Below are 27,504 nucleotides of genomic sequence, written 5' to 3' on the forward strand. Positions count from 1 at the left end.
CCCAGCCCTTAAACACAACAAAATAAAGCCTATGGAAGAGCAACACCAAAGAACCCATGTCCTAGTTCATTGAAGCATTTATAGGAACACAACAACGCCTTCACTGGAATCTTTCCGGGTTGGTTAGCCAATTTCAACTCCTGAAATATAACCATAAATATGACCAAAAATTAATCATTTGAATGAAAAAAAATAGGTGCAACAACAGCACCCAACAGAAACAGAACATTTGAAACCTGTGTTAAAAAAAAATTGCAATTTCAAGGGCCACTTGGATGACAAGGTCTGAAAATCTGACACGCCCTTGTCAATTTTTATGGGCCTGAACTCAATTAAAAAGATTGAAATAGGAGATTTAAGAAAACGCTTGTCTCAGACGATATTTGAAAAATGCTATGCAAATGCGCTAATCAAAAAAAATAAAAATATTGTGGTGCTTTGTTTTTTATTTTGTTTTTTGAAATACTAGTTAAAATGTTATTTTAGAAGTTAAGTGTGCAATCTTCTGAGGTATAAACTTGTTTTGGGGTGTGCCTAATACACATTCAATTCAAAAACCTCTTCAATCATTTTAACAATTTGAAGATTTTAATGTTACACTGGTCCACATTTTGTGACACTTTTTTTTAGACTTGCACATCAACAACAGGTAATGCCCAGGGACAGGCGATTTGCGCGAAAAAAAAATAGCAAATTGCGCGGAATTGCTCTTTTTTCAGTGCAAATCATGTATCCCTGCCCATAGGGAAAAAAATAGCCAATTGCGCGGAATCGCCTGTCCCTGGTAATGCCAAATATTAATAGCAGGGAAGGAATCAGGCTGAAGTGAGCATTGAGTGCATTGTGCTGACTTTGGTAGCGATTCATAGTGTGCTATGCATTGGCAAACTGCAGGAATCAGGCTGAAGTGAGCATTGAGTGCATTGTGCTGACTTTGGTAGCGATTCATAGTGTGCTATACATTGGCAAACTGCAGGAATCAGGCTGAAGTGAGCATTGAGTGCATTGTGCTGACTTTGGTAGCGATTCATAGTGTGCTATGCATTGGCAAACTGCAGGAATCAGGCTGAAGTGAGCATTGAGTGCATTGTGCTGACTTTGGTAGCGATTCATAGTGTGCTATACATTGGCAAACTGCAGGAATCAGGCTGAAGTGAGCATTGAGTGCATTGTGCTGACTTTGGTAGCGATTCATAGTGTGCTATACATTGGCAAACTGCAGGCCTTAGCATAGTCATTGGGCTATTCCATTTAAAACCCACACTACCCCTGTGGATATTTTGGAAATGTCTTCCGCAGGGGGAGTATGAATTTCAAATGGAATGAACACGTCAGGCTTCATTTGAATTTCATACACCCTCCGAGAAAGATTTTACCTGAATCTTCCACCTGTAAAGGGAAAGTGAGTTTCAAAGAGAATTGCTAATGTGTTCATTCCATTTGAAATTCATACTCACCCCTGTGGATGATATTTCCAAAATATTCCACAGGGGTTGTGTGGATTTTAAATGGAAGAGCCCATTTTTGTCATCATCACTACTCATGCTTTTGTGAATCATGTAAGACATTTCATGGTGTCATTCACAATGAATCTACTATTTGCTTTCAGTGTTATTCATTTTTGGAGATCAGTGATTTGAATTATTTTTTTCAATTTCAGTTTAGCATACATCTCATTGGTGCTTTTCAACTTAAAATTCACACTCCCTGTGTAGCCTGTGTGGAAGGTTAAGGTTATGTCATCTATTGGGGTGTATGGATTTCATCTGGAATAGCCCATAGGTGATGCTAGACTGATTAAATTGCATCATTTAGTTTACATCCACCATGTTCAACCTAATAAGTGCCCCTGGCACTTAAGTCACTCACTTTCAGGGGGCGCTTATTAAAATTTTAAGTTAGAAATGAAAATTTATCCACATAAACATTCACATTACAGATATCTGAAGACAAGACAAAATAACATATAACCCTAAACTGGAAGGTTTATAATGTAATTTTATTCTGACATTTGATGGTATTTACTTATACAGTTGCATTAAAAAGAGGGCATTTAGACAGCTGTCTTTCAGTAAATTCTGTTTGGATGCTTATTAGAGGAGGGGCACTAATTAGGTCAAATGCGGTACTTGTATAGCACAGCTCAATAAGTTTTATAATTTTTAAAAATTGGCTTGCATCTAAAATGCGGGAAAATGGTGTGCATCTCTAAGTCAGACTTTAACCATCACTTTTGTTTAAAACCTTAGCAATCTGATAAGGACTGCGCTTGGGAAATCCGTATTAACAATGCAAAAAAGTTCAACAATTTATAAGTTTTTCATATTTTGAAAGAAATATAATACCTGAGCTGAAAGTGATATTTCAAAATTTTTAAAAAACTCACTCACCTTATGCCCGTCAACAAATCGGACACATTCCAACCATGTGTTAAGGAATGATTCCCCACAGAGAGCACACTTGCTTGCCTGCGCTAACATGTCACACACATTTGGGTAGTGTCTGATGGCTTTTCTTAAGTAGGACCACCTGCATATATGGAATAAGAGTTACAAGTAAGTGATTACATAACAGTCAAGAAGTCCACTAAAATAAAGTGCTCAAATCTGGCGCTTTGGTTTGTGATAGCATGCATTCAACACAAATGTCATATTAGTCTGCCTCTGTGGAAAAAATGGATTATAGCTTGAAATTCTCATTAACTGCTGACTGTCCCAGGTACCATCTAAAACTGGTGAGCTAATCCTGGCTGTGATGGTTGATCTAGATGTGAACTGATTTGGGTTCTACATTTGTGTAGAGCTGCAGTCAATTCAGCTTGCATGCATTTTATTGCATCAGTGAAAAGGGGCTCTGAAATACAAGCGATTTGTTCTTTATCCCCCAAACCGAGCTTTAAGAAATGCTGCAAGACCCAGCCGCACATAAGAAAGGTGACATGTGTCAAAATGGGCATATCATAGCTCTACAGTGTGGTGCAGTACATTATTCTACTGTAAAGTGCACAGCATGTAGGCACATACTGCTCCAGTCTCTCACATGTGACAAGACTGACGGGTTTCCTATAAAGAAGGAAAACCAGTAGGCCTACTGGGCCAAGTGAAAAACTAAACAAAGGAGTACTGTTTTAGGATGGTTTAGGGATTGAGACAAACAATAATGCTAGTTCAAACTGGGTCTGAATAGACATCCCTTGGATGCCTTGTTGATTTACTGAGACTATGCAGCTTTATAAGTAAGTGCAATTTATGAACCAGTTAAACAATTAACACACAAGGGGTATCAAAAAGTTCTAAGCCTCACCTAGAAGGCATAGCAGCATCTCCAAATTTACATTGTAATTAAAAAGTATGTTGCCTTATAAGGTTATGCACCAATATTCATATATCTGTCATTTATTCTTTTCAAGTGAGGTCCTTTGAAAGTCTTCAGATTCAGCAAAGATCCAAAAATGGATAAACAAGAAGCTCATGCAGTGATTAAATATCTTCATAAAGAGGGCATGACACCCAAAGCCATCCATGAAGACATGGTCTGCACACTTGGTGATACCTCTCCTAGCTATTCCACCATAAAGAAATGGGCTGTTGAATTCAAACGAGGGAGGGAGTGTTTGGAAGATGATCCAAGGTCCGGAAGCCCAAGATCTTCAACAACATCAGATCAAGTGGACGCCATTCACCGGATGGTGCCGAAGGACAGACGATTGACTATCCAACAAATAGCTGACAAAATGGTATTAGTTATGGTTCAGTGCAAAGTGTTTTGACTGACACCTTAGGCATGAAACAAGCTGTCCGCAAGATGTGTGCGAGAATGCTGACTCCAGATCAGAAACTTGCCAGGCATGACGTTTCGAAGGAACCTCTGGCGCGTTTTCAGACTGATCCAGATAATTTTTATTTCAGAATTTTCACCCAGGATGAAACATGGGTTCATCACTTTGAACCAGAATCAAAACATCAAAGCAAGCAGTGGAAGCATCATGGATCTCCACCTCCAAGAAAGTTCAAGCAAGTGGCTTCCGCTGAAAAGGTCATGGCCTCTGCTTTTTGGGATAGCAAGGGTGTCATTATAAATGACTACCTTCAAAGAGGTGAAACCATCACTGGAGAGTACTTTGCGTCAGAACTGCAGCAGCTAAAAGAAGCCATTAAAGAAAAAGGAAAGTTGCAGCCTGTGGTCCTTCTGCTGCAGGACAATGCCCCTGTCCATAGAGCGCAAATTGCAGTGGCTGAAGCTGCCATCCAACTTCTTCACTAGATCTGGTACCATCTGACTTCTACCTGTTTCCAAAACTCAAATCCGAAATTCATGGATGCCATTATGAGTCAGATAATGATGTCATTCAGGCCATGGAGTCATAATGGAGGTCCAAAATGAAGCTTTCTTCCATAAGGGCTTCAGAATGCTGGAACACTGTTGGACAAAGTGCATTAAGGTCACGGGGGACTACGTTAAAAAATATGTTGGAACTATGAGTCTACTAACAAGCATTCTTGTTGAGGCTTAGAATTTTTTGATACCCCCTCGTATGTGACACGATCTGATCAAGTGAGAAATTTTGACAAATGAGTTACCATTACTAACTTGCTCAGTACCTATGCTTCCAGATGGTGAAATCTGTAAGACACACTTTGGTTGCAAAGTTATGAACTTTTTATATGTCCATTTTCTTATGTTTCTTATTGATTTTTGTCCCTTATCATCATTGTTGCCAACTTTGTTCTGAATGGATCAGATCGTGTTGCATATAACTCATCTATGGATTCTCATGTTACATGATTGGTGCAATACACAACAAATATCACTAGGCACATTTTCCATGAGAAAACAGTAAAAAATATGAGAAACAGACAAAAGAATTAGAATTGTTTACCCTACTCAGATTCTACACATACTTTGATATTTTGAGATACTTTGAGATTGTGATGAGAGTATTTTTCAATGTCAATTTATATCAATTTGATACACATTTTCATCAAATGTTAGTAATGGATATTGTTTCTAAGAATGCAACTATCATGATTGCCATGGATACTAGCTGTATGATGAGAAACTGTTGTTTTAGGGAGGAACAGGGCTGAATGGTGAAACCATAGTGATTAGTCCAGGGGCCAATCCAGTCCAGATACTGCTGTGCAATTACCAGGGACAAGTGATTTGCACTGAAAAAATAGCTGATTGCACAGAACTTTTTTTCAGTGCAAATCATGTATCCCTGAGTATAGGAAAAATATAGCCAATTGCGCAGAGATTGCGCAAAAAAAAAGTTCCGCGCAAATCACTTGTCCCTGGCAACTAACGGACTGTGCAATAATTATGTGTACCCCTGGGTGTTGAATTCTCAAAATGGTCTGCCATAAATTGCTTCCTCCCCCATTTGGCCATGCAAAGAATACTTTGCTCCCGTCTCGATCACTTTTATGCGATTTTGGCCCAATAATAGGGTCCTGCACCATATGGTACAGGAGCATGTTTGACTTATAAATATTTTCAATTTAAGTACATGCTCCAGGAGCATGTTTGTCTACTTACAAACATTTTCAATTTAAGTACATGCTCCAGGAGCATGTTTGAATTAGAAACATGCTCCAGGAGCATGTTTGTCAAACATGCTCCTGGAGCATTCTAAGTCAAACATGCTCCTGGAGCATGCACTTGAAAATATTTATAAATAGTCAAATATGCTCCTGGAGCATGTTTGACAATATTATAAGTCAAACATGCTCCTGTACCATATTATCGGGCCAAAATCGCACAAAAGCTAACAATCTGCTCCCCCCTTTATATATACATTTTGAGGAACCCAATCTTGAATTGTCTAACCATGTAGTGTGAGTGCAGCGAGCAGGAAATTTACACACATGAGCGTTTTCCTAACAATGTTTCTACAAAATCCTTTTTTAACCCATGTCTTCACATAAAATGGAAAAATACTGACCATCATTTGAACCTGGGACCTTCAGATCACCAGACCAGATCAGATGGGGAAGAGCAGTGATGTTATTATCTATACTCTGATCAACTCGTAATAGGCAGGCACCTCTTTGGGGTATAATATTAAAACAGTGCCCAAACCATCTGTGCCAAAATTACTTGCCCCACCCTGTCCGACATACCAAAAAAGCCTGCCACCTCTTTTGGTCTGCAAACAAATCCTTGCCCCCCCCCATAATCCAGTGGTACACATAAACTATTGCACCCCGCCCCCACACCACCCCTAAAGTGTCATTATAACTGTCAGAATTGGGGAGGAACTTGTTAAAACATATGCCCCATTTACTTTCTCATCAAAGTATGGTCAGACTTAATTGATAGGGGGAAATCACTACTACCATACTGTTGTCTGTTTCTCATATATTTTGGCAGATTTCTCATAGAAAATCTGAACCCAATACATTGAACTATATAATGTAAGTGTGAATAAAATGCTATGGGTTAATCAAATTATAGATCTACACTTCAAATCTGTTACATTCAATAGGCAATTATTTAACAAAACATTCGATATGACAATTATTTTACAATGACATAATATATGGCAATTATGTGACATTCATCTCTTATGTTAACTTACGCTGGATTTGGCTCGTGAAAATACCGGTCCCCTATTTTGACCAATATACGTCTTTGTGAAGCATGCATGAATGAATGAAATCAAGATGATTTAGGTAAAAGGAACACATTTGAAGCTATTTTACAAATGTTAGAACCAATTAAGAAACTACACCCTGCCCAATTTTAACCTATTTTTGCATTTTTCTCAAAATTATAGCGCATTGGTGACAAGTAAGATATGTATATTATAGGGCAAGGACTACAACTACTGCACTATAAATTTTATTTCAGCACAGACAACAGTTGTGGAGTTACAGTCAAAAATGAGGAAAACCAATATTTGATCAATAAATCAATAACTACTTGCCTTGAGTTGCTGAATTTTCAGTGCAGTAGTTGTAGTCCTTGCCCCTATAATATACATATCTTACTTGCGCTACAATTTTTGAGAAAAATGCAAAAATTGGCATAAAATTGGCCAGGGGTGTAGTACCCTCTTAAAGCAATTATATTTTAATTGAATAATTAATGTGACATATCTGTTCCCATAAATGAGCCTGAAGATGCAAGTTGGTCGTTTTGAGACCTTACCATTGTTGAGTTGCTGTTCTTTGTTTTAAGATACTTGTATAGTTAGTGGTATGTCCTTTGTGAATGGGCCATAATATGCTGTACTCTATTCAATTCTGTTTCCACTACCAATACTGGTGTCTTCAAGCAAAGAACATTAACTTAACGGTTAGAACATTTCAAAACTTGCAATTTTATGCTCATTTTGTGGGAGCAGGTCACATATAAGTAAACAAATCAAAACACACAAATGCTTCTGTAAAAGGACAAAAAAGCAGATATGATGTTCTTGCACTAACACAATGATATGCATGAAATGAAAGGGGCAACTTGCAAATTGAGAAGAGACAGAGGGGGACAGACAGACATAGAGAGGGAGAGAGCTAGACAGGATAAAGGGAGGGAGAGAGGAAAAGAAAGAGTGGGGAAATGGAGAGGAGGAGAGAAAAATACTATGGAGAGCAAACGTTGGGCCAGTAGATAAATTTAATTTGAAATTACAGAGCATAATGATCATTTATAATAGTGGTACCACTGTACAGGCTTCAACCACAGATTAGCACTTGTTCAGTGCCTGTATGGGACCAAGACAACCCCTCTCTGACATTACAAAATTCACCAGTCCTATACCAGGCACTTAAATGTTTGATGACCTTGCGTCAGCCAGCTGACGCATGGTAGTTGGTTTCCAAAAGTCAGGACACCCATTTGAAGCATAAGAGATGGGAACCATGTCGGCTGTCTATGATCTTCACTTACAAGCAAAAAAGTGATGGACTAAGTGACAGCAACCTAACCACAACTCGGCGCAAGCGGCTCGTTGGCCGCTTCGCAGCCAAGCGCGCAAAACTATAACTATAGTTTTACCCAGATCAAAGGGTTGCAGGTTGGAACCTTGGCCCTGTCATTATGTTGTACTCTTTACAATATTTTCTCTCTCCACCCAGAATAAATGGGTACCGGCATAATATTGCTGGGAAGGTACAACATACTTGTTGAGTGGGAGGACTGGTACGGTGATACCCTCATACAGGCCAAAGAAAAAGAGATGGGCACTATGGCCTGTTCACTATAATTGGTCTGGCACAACCTTTACCTTATCTAATTACCATATTCAACATAATTAACACCCCTCCCCTAATAAGTGCCCAACAGGGAGTTGTTCAAATGACAACTGTCTAAGTACCTGTACAGATAAATTCCATTAAATGTCAAAATAAATTAAGGCCTACAATCCAAATCTTATTGCTACTAGGATGATGATTTTGACTTGATGATGTATTTGGAATGTTCACATGTGTGCATTTTCAATTTCTAGAACAACTGGTAAAGGGGTATAGCTTGAAAAAAATATGATGCATTCAATGGGCCTTGAACTTCAACCCAATTGTGATGTACCTATCAATCATACATTCGATTTAAGAAGAGTAATGTCACCGACATTATGTCAGCCTGTACATGCAATATATATGCAAAGCACACAAAACAAAATAGAACAGCATAAACAAATAAGACAAGTGAGTAGCCTGACTGACATCATACCTATCCTCTTCACTGCATGAGGGTATGAAATTTAGATTTACAAGAGAGAGATGATGAAAATATAGATGGATGAACAGGAATTAAGATTAGAATGACATTGAAAGTAAGTATTCTGTCCTTATCTCCCTATCCATGTCTTCATCATTTAAAGGTCCGTAACCCGATCAACAACATCATCCCCCCGATTTTTTTTTTTTTTTTTGAGGTTTTGGTATCACACAATAGATAATATTTTTCTCATTACTATCCTGAAATTTGACACTCACGGTCGATGTATTTCCGGAGAATTCACACAAAAATTGCTCAATTAGAGGCTGCCAGTTGTATACCACTTCGGACTTCTGGGCAGGCATTCTTATGAATGAAATCGTAATATTCAGTCTCCTCAACAGCTTGTTTGGTTTCGCGTCATTCACATTGTATGAAAAGAGCGAACCGCAATAACTGCTGAGGAGACTTCAGATTGACGACGGTACTATAAAGGTTTAAATATTCCAATGAAATATAAGGGCTGGCTGTGTGGCGCAGTTGGCTAGAGTGTCATATTTTTGTACAAGAGGTCCCCGGTTCAAATCCCGGTAGTGATAGGTTTCTTTTTCTGCTCCATTTTTTAAACCCAAACTTTTTTACATTCATTTAAAATGTACATATTGCAAGGGGAAATATATTTTGTTTCTTTTTTTTCTGAACCGGTACGAAAAAGAGTTTTAAAAAAAATCAAAATTTTCCGTTGATACGGGCATTTCCAGCATTGTCGTCAGGCCGAGCATTTCTGTTTTGCTTTGCTATTGAGCTCTATTGCCATTATACCATAATTTATACACAAAAATCATCATGAACGATATACAGACGAACATGAAAAAACTGGTTGTGGGGGAAATGTCACCGTAGTATCGGAACGTGTACCTAGTGGAGTGGAGCTTGGTTGTCAGTGCAACCACGCACGCACGCGGCACATGACTGAACGGGAATTACGGCACATGTTGTTGCTTGCCTTCCCAGAATGCAATTCACGCATACCAAGTATTGGATTGCAAATTTTGCTATTTATTCACATTTATGCAGAAAATGCTCTCACAAAGCTGCATAAAGGGGACAATATTTGATATTATATGTAATTTTAAAGACAATCCATATCCAAAACCAATAGGGTTACCCCCTTTAAACTTTAGAAAATCCCACATGAACAAAGTATATTTCTTAATTTAAAATTAATATTTAGCTATTATAATTCTCATTTATGCCTTGCATTCTGTACAATGAAGTTATACCATTACTGCTGCTTCATATTATAGCAGTGTGAATACAAAAATTTACTTCTATGATTTTGAGGAACTTGTGTTTGTATCACATCATCTCATTTCAATACAAAGTTAATCTAAATTGAATCAATTTAATTATTGCTACTGCATTAAAACAAAAACTTACCTATCCCTCTCAACAAGGAAAATAATAGATGAGTTATGTAAAATCAGATATAAAAGAGTCATAAAATTATATTCTATTATTTTTAGTCACTTTGCAAGTCTGTAGCGTACAATGCAGTAATTTCATTATCAATCAAGCCAATTTCCTGACATTATACTTGGTCAAGAATTAGACTAAATAACGTAAACCAGTCTGCAGCAATAAAACCTTATAGATGGAATAGGTATTCATATGAAACAAGTTAACTGCCAATATTAAACAATCAAGAACTTTGGATGATTCTGGTAAAGACTTGACTTGATTAGATATTTGTATCAACAAGACACTCCAATTTCAGGGACAAATCAATAGTTATGCCAAGGTAGGGGATGGGGGATTTGGGAGGTTACACCTTTTTTTCAGGCAAAATAGGGGCCATGAATTGTTTTGTTTTTCCACAGGTGGAAAAATGGGGGAAAAATGGAACACGCACAATTTAAATGAAGAAATACTGAGAGGCCACTTTTTTAAGCAAACACAAGGCTACAAGGGGGAAACATAGGGCGAATTTCACGACGGGTGGCTTAGCAATTGGCTTGTCTAGCCTCAAGGCTTAAGAGGTTGTAAGACCAGGCTTAACTGAAAACGTATTTCCCGAAGCACGGCTACCATAGCCTCGAGGCTTACGTTAGCCCGTGGGCCAGGCTTGTAGGATTAGCCCCAGGCTTCAGTAAAATTTGCATTTCTCGAAATCAGTCTTCTGTAGCCGTAGTCTACGCAAGCCTGTTAGACCAGGCTTACTGCGGCTTTTTTTGGCCCTGCCTCAGAGCAGGTCTTAGGTCGTAAGCCTTGGTCTATTTCAATTTACAAATTATTTAAATTGTAACGCAAAGTTTATCTTTCATACTTTTGACGGTCTTTCAATTAACATGAGTAAGCAGTCGCGTCTGGGGGAGTGAGCTCTTGCCCCCCCCCCCATGAAAAAGGTAAATTAGGCCTACTTCTGAGAGTTATTAATTAACCTCATTATTTGGTCATTTTAACCTTAAACCAGCTTTAATACCTTAAATATGGCATTTGTACCATAATTTGTTTTCAATCCGGGGACACATTCCAAGCAGATCCCATAACTCCTCAGACCCACTCCACCCCTTACAAACCCAAACAGCATGAACGATGCCTGCCCCTCATTTATTATGTTTGCCCCCGCTTTCCCCCACCCGTCCCCAGCCCAAATGAAAATGTCTACGCCACTGTAGGTAAGTAATCATCATCATCATCATCATCATCATCATCATCATCATCATCATCATCATCATCATCATCATCATCATCATCATCAAGACCTATATGATACCACCTGTCCCTATCCAAGCCTTAATAGTTTGATACTCGTACTTTTCATAATGAGGCCTATTACAATATTATTTTGGAGTGCCTATTTTATACCAATAGAAGAAGGACAAAATTGGTAAAGATATAGTAAATATTTGACACGAAACAATAATGCATGCAGTATTAAAACTGAATTTCCGGATAAGATGCATATAATATTGCTATATCTTCTACTTAAATAATTATAAATATTGTACCAACAGATAACTTCATGTGAGATCTGAGAAGACTACTGTTATCAGCAGTAGATAGCACGTTGGTTGCTTTCCTTTTAGGGGAATCACAGATTCCTTTCCATCAGGCTTACAAAAAAAAAAAAAAAAAAAAAAAAAAAAATTTAAAGCGCAGTGATTTATAGTGCGCTACGCACAGGCACAACGCCTAGACGTTGATCCACAAGCCTCAGCACACTTTACAGTTTTTACCCTTTTTGGGATGCAAAGAAAAAATCACGAGTATAAAGCATAGGAGTATCATTCATACAAGTTGGACTCATAAAAAGTCAAGTGGAAATAAAATAATACATAAAAGACACAAAAACAGACACAATATTCTTGCATCAAGTTGTGTACGGTATAAGCCCAAGCACAAGACCGCGGGTCCAGGCTTGTCTTTGCACCGGGAACATTGCGATAATGAGACGGCAACCTTGTTAGTACGGTAAACCGTGAGGACCACAGCTTATGTACATCTACCATCAACAGCCTATACAATTAAGTCGCTGGTTGAAAGGGACGAGGTTGTCAAGCGTTAAGCCTGCAAGGCCACTAAGACTAGGTTGAATTTGCGTTGAAGAAATCCGGCTAGAGTTAAGACTCCGGCTTCGAGAGCGGGCTAGGCTTAGTAGCCTCAAGGCCACCTTAAGACTACGGCTTAATAAGCTGTACAGGGGGCACGGTGGCTCAGTGGTTACGGCCTTGGACTCATAATCTGAGAGCTTGCTCGGCGTGCGTGGGTTCGATTCCCGTCCCACCACCGTGTTGCGCCCTTGGGCAAGGCGCTTTGCCTCGCTTGCCTCACCCCACCCAGGTGCAATGGGAAGCTGTTAGGGGTAGTCACAGTCGTTGTACTGATGGACCCTGCGCCACTTGTAGGCTGCAAACGTGGTTCCGACATATTCTAATGACGCGGAATAAATGTAAAGCGCTTTGAGGCTGTTTACGGCATAAAGCGCTATATAAATATCTACATTTTATTTATTTATTTAATAAGACTCCTGTCGGGAAACTCGCCCATAGAGTTTTCATAGATCTGCAAATATATGAATTTCCCATTCCCCCCTCAAGTAAATATTGATCAGTCCCTTACTCATCCTAAATTGAACGGAAGGAGGATTTATTTATTTGTACAGGATTGATGAAAAGAACCACAGTGGAACCTTGTTATTTGGGGTCAAATTTTAACCATCTATGATCAAATATATCTGCTTGAGTGTAGTGCTTTGGCTTTCAGTAAACAAGTTAGTATAATAGAAGAATGATGTAGTATATAGTGAAAATTAAAGACTAATAGATTGATGAACATGCAGACGCATTACATTCACAATGAGAGACAAACATGCCTAGTCTTACCTGCTTTTTAGTTGCTTTATTGTATATCTTGCACAGATTTCCTGAAATAAAAGATAACACATCTTTAGCAGAAGAACTAAATAATGCAGAGGTCATACAGGATCAAGGCTAGGATCCAGAGTGATTTTTGTAATCAGTTGAGGGGACCCCTGCTGTATATAAGTGGTCTGAATTAGCCCTACTATAGGGCCTTTTAAACACATCATATCCGAGAACAGCTAAAACCCACTAACTGCTCCACCCGAATGGGGAATTAGCAGTCACATGGGTATAGCAGTTCTCTGGATATAGCCAGGTTTTATGATATAGCATAGTTTTGGATCACCACTGTCAAAAGGCACTATACTAGTAGGGCTAATCTGAATAGCCACCGAGTCGAGTCTGTGGGAATATGAAATTAAACTTCTCATTTAATTTTAGCTATATGCTCCAAATGTATAATTCATCCAAGGTTTTTCCCACATCTGACATACTTTGCAACTGATTTGATGATAAATATTTGGGATTTGAAGCATATTTTACCATTAATTCCCACAAAAATAAAAACAAAACATAATTATTAAAATTCATCTACAGAAAACAAGCATGTTTTTCATTTGTTTCAGTATAGCTCCATAATAATTGGCATCTTAAGCATGAGTATAACAAAGGCTTATACATGCATTGGGAGAATGACTGTCCCAAAACAAAGCAGCCTTCAAATATGGTGCTACTTTCTACAAATGCAATTGTTAACAATAATATGACGTTTCCATAATGCAATTGACCTATCTTTTAGTTTTAGTTATCGTTGGCTTCAAACATAAACTTCACTGCAAGATGAATGTTAAATTTCTTTGTTCCAAGTAACACTTTAGTAAACACACACACCTAACAAAATTGCTCTGTAATGGTTTGAACATTTCCAATAAACAGTGTAATGCATTTAAAAGCCTTAGATGTCTGTCTTCTGTTTGTATGTAGGTTGCCAGTTGTTCCATGGTACTATACTCAATTTTGTGTAGCCACTGAATGGTGGCACTAAATGTCCGTGCATGGTATTTTAAATTACTATGGATACACACCACTTATAAATACACACCATTCATCAACAGGCAAAGTCCCAGCATCAACTGTTACTGAGGGCCAATCGTTCCAAGGAGTGTGACATACAAAACTGCTATGCACATACCACATTTTAACGCTCTATCGCATAACGCTAAGGTATGCAACGCTAGTTATTAGAGACACACACGATCGAAAGATTGGCCCCCATGTCTTATGCCACTGAGAATTCTCAGCATACAAAGCACAAGGACTCTTGCCTGTTGGTGAATAGTCTGTATCTCTTCAGTCTATGAGTCCTGTACATAAGCCCTGATTTGCACTGAAAACATGAAAAGAAAATTGGGCAGAAAACATGGCAAATTATGCTCAAAAAGAATTGTGACTCTTTGCAAGAGCATTGAGAAAATGTTTGCTAACTTCAAAGTGATGTATTGATGGCATTTATGTTCAGCTTCCAGAGCATAGCATGTGAAAGGAATCTCTATTTTTTGCTGAGGAATTGCTTAGAACGTCAACATGGTAACTTGCTAGGGAATTACGTGGCAAATGTCAAAATGCAGAGACCAAATGGAGAAAGACAAATTTTAGCAGCATGTCACAGGATTTAGCACCACGAAAAGTGTTGGGCCCTGGTTACGTGAGGGTGTGTGCATATATGCATGTGTGCATGTGTTTCTTACATACCTTAAGTGTTAATACTTCTTCCTCTTGTACAGATTGCACTGGTATTTATCTAATAATGGGTTCTCTTCACAATATAATTCACGTAATGGTAACTTGTGGAGCTGTGAAATAAAACAAAATTAAAATGTCACCAAAAAAAAGAGCACATAAACACATCACACATATTAAGTATCATCTTTTCCAGAAAACCTGTGCATCAATGGGCTATTTAAGCTGAAATACATACACCCCATATGGAAGACATGACCTTAATCTTATTCACATACAGCATAATGAATTTAGAATGGGCTTACCTGAATGGGTGACTCCATTTAAAATCTACACCCCCGGTGTGGGAGATTAAGGTCATGTCTAGTTGCCCTCCTGGCTTGAACTACCAGAACCATGGACTACATACAGACAAACTCCAAACAGTCAAAGTCTCAGCATCACCCGATAATGAGGGCCGATCATTCCATGAAATGCGACAGGCAAAACTGCTACGCAAGTACCGCATATTTTTACAGTCTTTACGGCGAAGACACACAATCCTCTATCGCTGTGATTGTTAAACACAACACGATTGATCGGACCTCGTGAATATGCGAGAATTCACAGCATACAATGTTGGAAAATAGTCTGTATTAGTTTATGACCAGAACAAAATTGACTAAAAGTTGTAATGATTTTATGCCATACTTGTCCTAATTTTGACCATTTTAGCCTTTAGCCTTAAAATTGCACATTTTCATGTGCACGTTCTGGTAAAGTCATTTTAGTAGCAGGTCAGTGGGATGATTTGGAAATTTTACCCTCCTTTGCTTGGTGACCCCGGTGCGCCCATGGTTATGTCTTCCATAGGGGTGCATAGATTTTAACTGGAATTATAGCCCAATGTTTCTGACTGGCTGACATGGCAAAAGAAGCCCAAGTATCTGTCCTGCACATAGCCCCAAATTGTAGCCATGGCAAATTTTTGAATGAAAAAGATGCAAACTCAAAAGTTGTACTGAAAAGCTACTCAAGCCAATGCAACATGCATCTGCTGCCTGACTGGTAAATACATGCAGTGATGACCCCTGCAAGAAGGCAACACTACAGGTTTACATGCATTTTTGGAATCTGCAGCATTGAAGTTCATTCAAATGGTCTCTATATTTGTTTAACCAGTCAGTCCAGGCGGACACACACTGATAGGACCAGGCTCAAGCCTATGGGTTTCTCTTTGGGCTATTCCAGTTGTAATCCATACAACCCCTATGGAAGACATGACCATAATCTCCTACACACGTACAGAGTGTGAATTTCAAATGGGGTTACCAGAATGTGTGACTTCAGTTGAAGCGTACATTCCAGTGTGGGAGCTTTTAAGACATGATCTTAAAAGATCATGTCTTCCATAGAGGGTGTATGGATTTAAATTGGAATAGCCCTTTGCCAATCCTGTTTCCTATTCACATTGGACTCATCACCCAAACATTCTAATGTGTATCACAGTGACCAATTGAACAGCTGTACACAACTCAGGGATAACCACATGTCCACAGTGAAAGTTGTCAGAGAACTTGCAGCTTTATCTTTGCTAGGCCCAACACACACTGTTAGTAAATACCGTCTCAACACATGTATATAAATAATGATGACATCCTTTGATTGGAATGATCATGTCACAATTTTGTACATTCAATTAGATCACCCTGCACAGCCTCGTCATCTGCACTTGGTATATTGATTGTATAATATTTGAATAAAATGTGCACTCAAAATAACTAATTGCATCCCAAATATTATGAATATTTTAATAAGAGGCTACAGCAACCTCAAATAGAAGAGACGTCTGCCGTTCTATTTATTCGGATGGTCAGGGCTTTCATTGACAACTGACCTAATTTACATTATGGGAAAACTTAGTGTCAGTAGCCAGTGGACACTGTCAACAAATTTGTGCTAGCCTAGTGAGCAATGTTGACTCTCATGAATGTTTTCTTCTCCCATCAACCTTTACCCTTAACAGGTACATAACCAAATTCCTAAGTCCTTAACCAAAATCACTAAGGTGCATAATCAAATGGCCTCGTCACTGTGAAATGTTAGTTGGTGGAGAATATGGTGATTTAACATTTCTTTTCAGTTTTCAATATTTTGTGGAGGTGGGCAGGTCTCCCCTTGACAATAATGTAGAACCAAAGAGAACTGTCATGTTTAAGTGTCGCTCATTAAGACAAAATTTTGATTCAAAGTATGTTTGCATTCTGCATGTAATGTGTCATGCAAAAACGCCCTGCATGCCCAACAGCGCAATCTTTGTAATGCTCAAGCTTATAAGATGCTCGATCGTCTTTTGGCTCTGCTGTACAAAACTATGGAAAATGGATTTCATTTTGTAATTTTCTCTCACAAGGGCACTTGGCTGTGTTGATGATACCTCAGTTGATTGGAGCTATTGACTTTTGACAAACAGTTCATAGCAGGTCTATCACATGAATAGTGACAGCACCATTGGGTGAATTTGAATCTCAAATTTCTACTACATATTCCTTTCTTATATTTTAACTCAATTCAATCCAATTTGAGAAGATTTTCAATCTAAAGAGATCCATTTTCCAATATGAGATAGTTTTGAAGAGTGTCTTGCAGATATATCCCGGAGGTACACTATTTGCCCTCCATGAGCGTACAAACTAAGATGGCGGATTTACGAGTGTTACACACAAACAATTTTTAAGTCGGTACTCCTTGGGTATAATCTCTTTGCCCCGGCACTTTCTGGTTACACACTTGACCTACATTGATATCGGCATGCTGGCCATAGGCTTCAACATTAAAAGAGACATTTTCTCAAAATATCAAGAGCTATCTCAAGAACTGGCTCATACTACAGAGATGTCAACATTTACATTCAGCAATCAGGGAGGTTTCACATAAAAATCAGGGAGGTTTTCAAAATTATATGCAGCCTAATGGGTATAAAACCTTCTTGAATCAGGAAGGTTATCAAATTTGCTTGTAGCAATGTACAAAAAATTCTGGGAGGGTTGGCATCTGTCTGTACTAGGCTTGTTTGTACTAATTTTAATGCATTTTTCATGCCAATTCCATATATGTGTCCGTCCATATCAAAACGATGCACTTGTCGGCTGCTACATGTGTCTGTTTTTACATAATAGCTAGACTCCATCATCAAGTGGAGGTCACTTCCAATCATCCCCAAGTCACATGGATTACGAATACAGATAAAACTCCATAACCATGTGACTTGGGGATGATTTGAAGTGACCTCCACTTGAGATGAGTCTGGTATTGATTCCTAGCTATTCTGTGAAATGAGACACATGCAGCAGCCGACAAGTGCATCGCTTTGATATGGATAGACACATATATGGTCATGAAAATTTACAATTCTGAAATTTTTGAATTAAAAAAATAAATCAAAATTTGTTGTCTGCTGTCGACACTTGCGTGGAGAGAGTTAATAACTTACCTCAGTAGGAGATATTTTTGAGTTCATTAGCAGCTACATCCAACACTTCTAATCTCAGTAATTTGCCTAGACCTTCTGGAAGTTCTCGGATTTTGTTTTTCTGAATGTGAAGTTTGCTCAAATGGACTAAGAATCCTAATTCTATTGGAAGAGCTGGAATAAAAGTAAGAAAATAAAGTTTAGGAAAATGGACTGTACATTATTTTTGCTATGTTTAGCATCAGCTGCAAAAAGACTATTGCACTCTGCACAAGTGCATTTTTTAAATATCCATTGTACACCACAATCCCAGAGTGCTCAATGCATTGCATTTACCATACCATGTGAGGATACATAATAATAATAACTGCTAATAAATGCTTAGCATCAACTTTCGCGTGAAGTGGCCACCTGCACTCACCAATTAAAGGTATAATTACCACATTATAGATATTGTTAATATATCTTGTTGCCCTGGTGAATTATGGAACTAAATCAAAAATTTTTTATTAAAGTAAAGCATGGCTTTTGCACTTTCCCTCAAGGTAGAACTGTACTTAATTTCATGAAATTTGGCAAAATTTTATGGCATTAAGCAACATTTTTATAGTAAGAGATGAAATCAAAACTCGACTGGTGGCTGACCGCCCGAATCTGTCCAGTTTCTATTGTTCTAAACAATGAAGACCGGACGGAACTGGTGGTCAACCGCCGGTCGAGTTTTGATTTTGAGGTAAAGGTTGAGGCAGAGCAGGGCAGAGTAATGCAAATATAGTCTCATTAATATTCATAAATATGCAAATGCATTCACTTCTTCTCATGTTCATTCATCTTTGTAACCTCTTTATCTTTATATAACTGTGAAGGAATAAACCATATTTGTGACATGATCTGATCCATTCAGGTCATGAAAGTCAGAAATTTTGAAAATTGAATTATTATTTAAGTTGCTCACTACCCGAGCTTACTGATCCTGATTTCCCAAAGTCCCTGGTACACTTGGTTGCTAAATTGTGCTAAATTTTGCTCCTTAATTTACTCAATGTCATTATTGCCGACTTTGGCCTGATTGGATCAGATTGTGTCCCATTTGATGTTTGAAACTGTGACAGATTCCAATTGACCATACAGCTCTGGGAAAAGGGTGCAAACTGGGGAGGGAATTGACATCTTTCTTGAATCACAGTGCACAATAATGCAAGTGACATGATGCTCTTGAGTTATTCATATGCATCAGACATTAATGGGTTTGTCCAATATCAGAATTATAAATGTCATTAACATCTGATTCATACCAGAAGATAACAAAAGAAAATTTAAAATAAGACATTAATCCTCTCCATACAGGAATCAATATGGTACACGTTCATGCCCATATTTGGAATCAGCATGTAAAAAGCATTAACATGAGTACAAACAAGCCCAGTATTGGTTAAGTGGTTCTTAAGATAGCTCTTGATATTTTGAGAAAATATCTCAAAATTGGGACTTTTTATGTTGAAGCCTATGGCTCTCACACAGAGCATCAATATGGAAGGAATGCATCACATACTGACATATCTCAAAAGGCTGCCTTATGTGAATTTTATTAGCATTATTTTATTTCATATTGTTATTTTATATTTCAGCATGCTGTCTTTTACAAATGGACAAGAGATTGTAATATTGTGATAATACTTCAAAATTAATATAAAAAGTCAATTTTACAGTACATCTCATCACAATTAGATCCCGGAATTAGATGACAACAAAAAAATATCCCACAAGGCAGCCTTTTGAGATATGACAGTATGTGAAGCAGACGACAATCTTAATTCTATCAAATGTCTAAACAACATGACCTTATAAACCTACCAGTTTCAGATTATGATCATTTGACTTCAATTCCACTGTATTTTGAATACAGGGACATTTCAAATTCCCATTTGTAACTTTCATTTCATAATTTTAATAAGCGCCCAAAAATAGTAGTTGGATACTTTTGTTACCAGTATGTAGTTATTTTTTTAGTTAAATGCAAAATTAGTCACAAAATTTATCATGGCGTGTAGTACCACCTTAATTTGTCAGCAGAGGGCGATGTTATCAATTTTTTTGTGGTGAAAGATTTATACTTGATGTATTCGGCAATGTAACCAATCACAGGCACTGTAAGAATAGTCTACTTCATAGCCCCTTTTGGAAATTCATATCAGGTCATCTCACAATGATTGCAAGTTCAGAATGAGAACCGCTCCCATCCAAAAACCGCGACCCGAGAAAAAAGGGTCTACTGACTTTGGATAATACAATGAACTATGCACTCTTACTGGCTATGATGTTACCTCATTGATAATGCATCTAGTATGTTTTATGTTATAAAACTTTGACTGCATGCAGGTCATGATTGCAGCCTTTGGTGTTATGTTAGACCTAAAAAATTGTTCGATTAGCGTAACATAAAAAAAAATTAGGGTAGGTCGATCGGCAATTTAAAAATTTTTAAACACACATTTAAGCTGTAAATTGCATATGATAAAAGCCTTGGAACTTTTTTGTTTCTTTTTTTTTTTTTAAATTTGTTTAATATTGATCTTGCAAAAAGATAAGAAAAAAGGTCTAGGGTCGGGCCTATTTTTAGGGTTGGTCGGTTAGGCCAAACAAAATCTTTTTTAGGCCTTACCTGACTCCCAGCTGTACCACATAGGTTGCATGTGCATAATGCCTTATTCATAATAAATGAAAGAAATGATAAATATCTATGTGTTAAGATATGGTGGGTCACAAGGTCATAATACAAAGTCAGCAGTCCCTTTTTCTCTTGGCAGAGCAGTCAACACTGGGGATGTTGTGTTTTATGGAATGGCATAGCTGGTGTGAATTGATTAACAAAAGGGAATGCAAATCAGTCTACAGTAAGAAAGGCAGTAGAGCCCATATACATAGAAGATATCTTACACTTCCCACAATGCATTTCTTCCATTTCAATTTTCTGTACTGATTTGCTATCTAGTGCAACATGGGTCAATAGTGATGAAATGTACCTCAATGAACAGAACACATCCAGATCTTGAAAAATATGTTTTATCTTGACTATTGACCTATATTTAGCCAGTCTATTCTCAACATGAAAACAAAGGGAACCTGTACAAAGTAAGGAGAGTGTCATTTGATGAAATGAGGTGATGTATCATGATGCAAAGGATTCTGGGAAAGGTAAGATATTTTCTCTGTTCCATACATACTTACATGTAGTTCTTCTTTAGACTCATCAAGCTCTGTCTGGTATGTTTCTTCTAGCTTCTTCTTTCTTCTATCTCATTGTGAAAACTTTCCTCTCTGTGTTCTGAGTTGACCTTGACTGTGATGATATCTTCACGATATTTAACGCATAGCCTTTGTAAGTCTTGAAGAAAATAAAAGATAATGAACTGAGATAAGGCCATGTACAAGTTTAGTTTACTGTTTTCAACCTAATTAGTGTATTCAGAGAAAACTTGTTTTGGAGTATTTTTGAGGAAAATGAACCAAGAACCCTCTCTCAATAAGCACCCTACCAGTTTTTTCAAATAACAACTGTCCAAGCACCCCACCTAGTAAGTGCCCCCGGAGTGACTGATTTAAGAGCCCGGGGCGCTCAGTAGGTCTAAGGTGGAAATTCTCCTTCTTCCTAGTAAAGTACAGTTCGCCAATGGCGTATTACACATACTGAGATATGTGTCTGTTTTCACATCACCAGTTGTGTCTAACATCTGCACTGGCTGTGCGATAGTCACCGTGCAGTTTGAGTGCCTACATGCTGATACTTGGAATGCCTCTTTCATCTGGCAGATCTGCAGTAAACATCACAATGCAGAAGTGACTCGTCTGATCGGGTTAGAAAACACGTTCGTGCAAATGTTTTCTAGTCAGAAACGAGTCTCCAAGTATTTCTACTTTAAAGAACTGGGGCCCGAGTACTGATGAAGACCTCAGCATCGCTGGATGCAGATGTTTTTGCTGACTAGGAACTTTTGCAGTGTTCAAGGATTATGTCCGACGCAGCATTTTATTTCAAAGCATATGGCCTTATTTTGTGGCATGTCTGCGAATCAGAGGAAGAAACTCTACTTGGAACCTTACTAACATACTGAGATGATATACATGCATAGATATGGCAACATGCATAGATATTAAGATATGCTAATGTCTTTGATGAGCATACTTACATCTACTCCATTTAGTAGTTGGAAATCTTTACCCCTTACAATGGAAGTATGTAGAGTTCTTTTATCACTCAAACTCTTGTTTTCTTTCTGAAGACTTTGTACCTGATATGATACAAGTGTACACAAATCAGAAAATTAGGATTCATCATAAATTCTTAGTAGGTCAGTAAATATGAATAGAATGCACCCTATCAATATCATAAGAGGGGTACCCTCAATTGTTTTCAAAATCCAGATTTTTTTCATGATTGTAATGTACTTTAAGAAATTAAAATATCCTATGAACAAACAAGGTCTTCCTGTATTTGTAACAAATCAAAGGTTTGTAATAAATAGTAACTCCCCAAATTCTTAATTCAACCAATCAGATTTGCACCATACAGGCATTCCAGATCTAGGCGCTGGAATAAAATTTTCTTTAATTTTGACTTCATTTATTTCAGTTCAAAACTAACATTTTTGAGGAAAAAAAACACAATTCTATTTTTTTTTTGCAGAAATCATAAAATTATTGCTATTTAAGTTTCATTCATTAACTGACTTATTTTCCATCATTAAAAACACACTACCAAAGTGAGAGTTTTAACGCTTTAGAAGTGGACGATTGCTATTTGACCCTGGGCTCTCTGATTGGCTAATTATTAGGCATGTGGCTTGCAATAAATGATCCATTGTAGTTTCATCATATAGCTATAGTTATATTGCACGCCTCATACCATACAGTGCATGTGAGTAATTACAGCATTTTGCCTTGGCTATGAGACTTATGTTAATACTCTGGGTCTTTTTATCTTTTCAGTTTCGGGAGCTCTATTGTTCAGAAACGCAAACGCAATGGATTATGTGAGTTGATCTGTAATTTGAATTCATTGAAGTTTGAAGTACCAATCATCAGCTTAACATTTCAATAGAGGAGGATGCCTGCTGTCAATCAAGGCTGGATAAGATTATAGAACACACAGTGTTGAATTATAGAACACAAACCGGTGTTTTTAGTGGTCTAGCGCCCTCTCGCTTTTATGTCCTCTAATACCTACGATAGACCATTGATGTCGTTAAAGTGGTGACAAAATAATAATAATAATAATATGTACACTTGTAAAGCGCGCAGATCCGCAATAAATGCTCGTGGCGCATACAGAGCAAAAACAAAATATACCAGCAGGAAAAATGGAAACAAGGAACAAATGCAATCAACAATAGAACATTTCAAGATACATGAAGTAAAAATAACAAAGTATACTACAAATTAATCCAGCTCATAAGCAAGCTCGAAAATATATTTCTTGAGTGAGGATTTGAATGACTCGATTGACGGGCAACTGCGAATAAAATTGGGAAGACTGTTCCATATGCGAGGGACTTCCACAGAGAAGGCGCGATCACCCCATGACCGAGATGATTTAGGTTGAACAAGGAGAGTTTTATTTGCAGAACGGAGACCGGGGCGAGAAGGGTTGTAAAAGTCAAGAATTTCATATATGTATGGGGGAGCAATTCCATTGACAACACGGTAAGCGAGTAACATAAGTTTGTATTTAAGCTGGAAGTTAACAGGGAGCCAGTGTAAGTCAAACAAAACTGGATAGATGTGTTCAGAAGGTTTTGTGCGGGTGACAAGTCTAGCAGCGGTATTTTGTTTGAGTTGCAGTCTGTGAATTTGATCTTTTGGAAGTCCGAACAGAATGGCATTACCCATGTCCAAGCGAGATGATACAAAAGCATCGACCAATTGTTCTGTGGCTTGTGGGCTTAGGTATCTTCGAATCTTGCCAAGGTTTCTGAGTTGAAAAGAGGCAGATTTGATAACAGATGAGATATGAGGAACCAGAGTCATTGTACTGTCCATAATAACACCAAGATTGCGAACTTGTGAGGCAGGGAGCAATAGTTGAATCACCAATTTCTATGTGTGGTATGGTGATCTTACTGAGATTATGTTTAGAACCAATGAGTATGAACTCCGTTTTATTGTCATTAAGTTTCAGGTAGTTGTCTTTCATCCAATGACGAATATCTTCAACACATGCTTCCATCCGAGAAATACAGTTGTTGGCAGCCTCTTTCAAATTGCCAATTCGAATGAAAAGGTCCACTTTTTTTTCTGTAAAAACGTTGAAAATTTGTTATTCTATATTCTAAATGCTGAAATAATGCTAGTAATAATAGTCGGGAAGGGTTTCTGTCCAAGGTAAAGTGAAAGAAACCCTACTGGTTATTTTGGCCATTTAACATGTAGTTCTATAGGAAGACATAAAGTCATAATTCATGAATTATGAAATTATGACTTTATGTCAAACTTTGCTCTTTTGACCTACAAACACTAAACACAACAAATTTGGTTGATTCCATTCAGGTTTTGAAACACGTCGTCTGCAGTCGACACTCGCGTGGAGAGAGTTAAACATGGAGGGTATGTGAAATGACTTTTAGTCTGTTCATTGTGGAGTTCCCTGAAGCTTTTAGATCCCTTTTGACTTGGCAGGCAAAATGTGCATCTGAAAGCTACAATCAGGAAAAAAGGTTGGCACACTTTGCCTGTCTTTTGGTATATCTCTGCCCCAGCTTCCCCAATTCAATGTTGGACCAAGCCATGTTGTCAACAGGACTGTGAGACCCTCCAACATTGAAAGATGGGGAGTGGGGAAGGGTGAGATATAGGGGGGAGTCTCTACATCACATAATACTGCATGTATGTTTCACTCGCCGCTCCAATTTTGATAGGACACGCATTTCAACTGTTAAGTGCAAGTGTGCCAACTATTTTTTTCCTTGATTGTAAGTCCTATTACCATTAATTATCTAGATTCCTCACCATGACTCATCATTAACGTTTGAATCAGCTTGCCCACCAAATCAACTTGACAGATTACAAGTTTAACATTAAACATTTCATCACATCAAGACCAGTCAAAACGTATGTTACAGAAATGTTGATTGGTCTTGTTTTTTAATGTTATGGATAAATTACAGACCTGATGAATTTATTCAAAGATTACATGCTTCTCCAAAAGCATGTAAGACTTTTGCAAAAGTTACAAAGCACATGATATACATAGGAGCAATACAAAACATAATTATACACATAAAGCTAGATTTTAAAATAAGCCTACCTAAATATAAAGCTCAAGATTAAATACAACTACAGTACAAGTAAAAACAATACAATTCTTGTCAGGTGAGTATTGATATGAACAATATAAACAATATAAAAATAATGTCATGCTCCTGTAATGGGATATTCCTCTTGAAATCCATATACCCCGTATGGAAGACATGACCTTAATCTTCCACACAGGGAGTGTGAATTTCAAATGGGATTACCTGAATGGGTGACTCCATTTGAATTACCAGAGAAGATGTAATATCTTCTCTGGAATTACACACCCTCTGTGTTGGAGATTAAGATCATGTCTTCTATAGGGGTGTATTGATTTCAACTTCAATAGCCCAATAAACACCCACACAGCTCCAGTGATGCCAACGCCGTGCCTTAGGCGCACAATTGGGCTACTTGGCAATCACTTGCCGCTACTCAAAAAAAAAGCATGCCGCTACTTGCCTAAAATTGGGCTACTTTTGCCAGTCCCAGGCCGCGGCAGTAACTTGATGTGTTTTCCTTTCAATTAGCCGATTTGTAAAGGTTTTGAGTCTCTAAAGCTCCAAATTGCAATTACAATGGGTTTTGTGACCATTTATTGATCGGTCAGTAACTTCCCAGTAAGTACCGGAAGTTTTAAAGTCAAGTGCTTTTCCGCCCAATTGGGTGTATTATTCTAAATTGGGTAAATCCGCCCAAATATCCGGTATTGGGGCGCATTTTGGAAGCTTAAAAATTGGGCTACTTGAGAATCCTTTACATGCCTGGCCAGTCAATGCGCGCGCCTTGACGCTGAAAAGATTTGGCAACACTGCACAGCTCCCCTCTTCATGGTACTAGGGTTAGGCTTAAAATTGCCCAGAAATCTAAAAGCAATATTTTGATTGGTTACTCAATCAATCAGGTGTATATAACTGTACACAAAAAACTTACCAATTGGACATGTATTTCATTCTGTGCGTGCAAGTAATTCTGATGTAAATCTATTAGAAACTTCTTAGATTCTAGATTTTTACTTCTTGCTGCCATAACCTGAAAGAAAAAAAGTATCAGTGATTCAAAAATAATCACTAGGTATGTTTAAATTACTCTTTTTTGTTAAGGCGGGTCGGAGGTATTTGAAATATTGAAATAATAAAGCTAACACACAACAGGAAAGGTATGTGTTCTATAGAGGAGATCCCAAGGTGTGTCATTTCCGCCCCTTGTGCATGATATATTTTCTCAGGAGTTCGGAAATGCCCAAAACTTTTGTTTTTATATATTATTGGCCTTAACTTAAGAACTACAAGACCATGGAAATATATATGCGATTATAACTCTCCTTCACTTCCTAGAATTTGCTTATAGTGGTTGATTGATTGATTGGTTGACTAACTGACACATTCATTGATATATTGATTGATTGACAACAACTTACATGATTTTACTTCAGCAGCATTTTAGAAAATCTTCTCTAATTCACTTCTTAGCCTTTGCTCATTGGCTACATGAGTTAATGCCTGGTTGATTGATTGGATGATTGACTGATTGATTAATCAATCTATTGATTGATTAATAACAACCTACCTGGCTTTGTGCATCTTTAGCAGCATGTTTTAAACTCTCCTCTAATTCACTTCTTAGTCTTTGCTCATTGGCTGCATGAGCTAAGGCCTGGTTGATTGATTGGATGATTGATTGACTGATTGATTGATTAATAACAACCTACCTGGTTTTGTGCATCTTTAGCAGCATGTTTCAAACTCTCCTCTAATTCACTTAGTCTTTGCTCATTGGCTTCTTGAGATTGAGCTTGCTCCAATTCCTGCAATAACCATGGGAACACAGTCAAATACATGACAACATCAAGGACACAGTTTCTTAAATCCAAAATACTTCTACACTCAAAGAATGACCTTTGGATGTGATAGATAAAAAACTTTTTTCCACAACTTGAGGTCAAAATTTGAGCTTTGCTTGTTTAATATAGGGGTCATTCTTATTCAGTTGATGTGTCTT

The 27,504-nt window shown here is 37.8% G+C and overlaps 1 protein-coding gene across 1 annotated transcript; it reads right to left on the reverse strand.

Annotated features, from left to right (window-relative positions):
* Positions 1–26,893, reverse strand: LOC140168756 (uncharacterized). Its single transcript, XM_072192166.1, is given in 12 exon segments — positions 1–140; positions 2,391–2,529; positions 6,581–6,631; positions 13,047–13,087; positions 14,778–14,821; positions 14,824–14,878; positions 18,238–18,255; positions 18,257–18,390; positions 21,905–22,028; positions 22,404–22,505; positions 26,437–26,535; positions 26,882–26,893. Coding segments are annotated over 12 exon segments (930 nt in total). The 3' UTR covers positions 1–29.
* Positions 26,894–27,504: the final 611 nt, after the last annotated feature.

The sequence above is a fragment of the Amphiura filiformis genome, chromosome 13 (assembly GCF_039555335.1).
Source record: "Amphiura filiformis chromosome 13, Afil_fr2py, whole genome shotgun sequence".
In the NCBI taxonomy this organism is placed as follows: Eukaryota; Metazoa; Echinodermata; class Ophiuroidea; order Amphilepidida; family Amphiuridae; genus Amphiura; species Amphiura filiformis.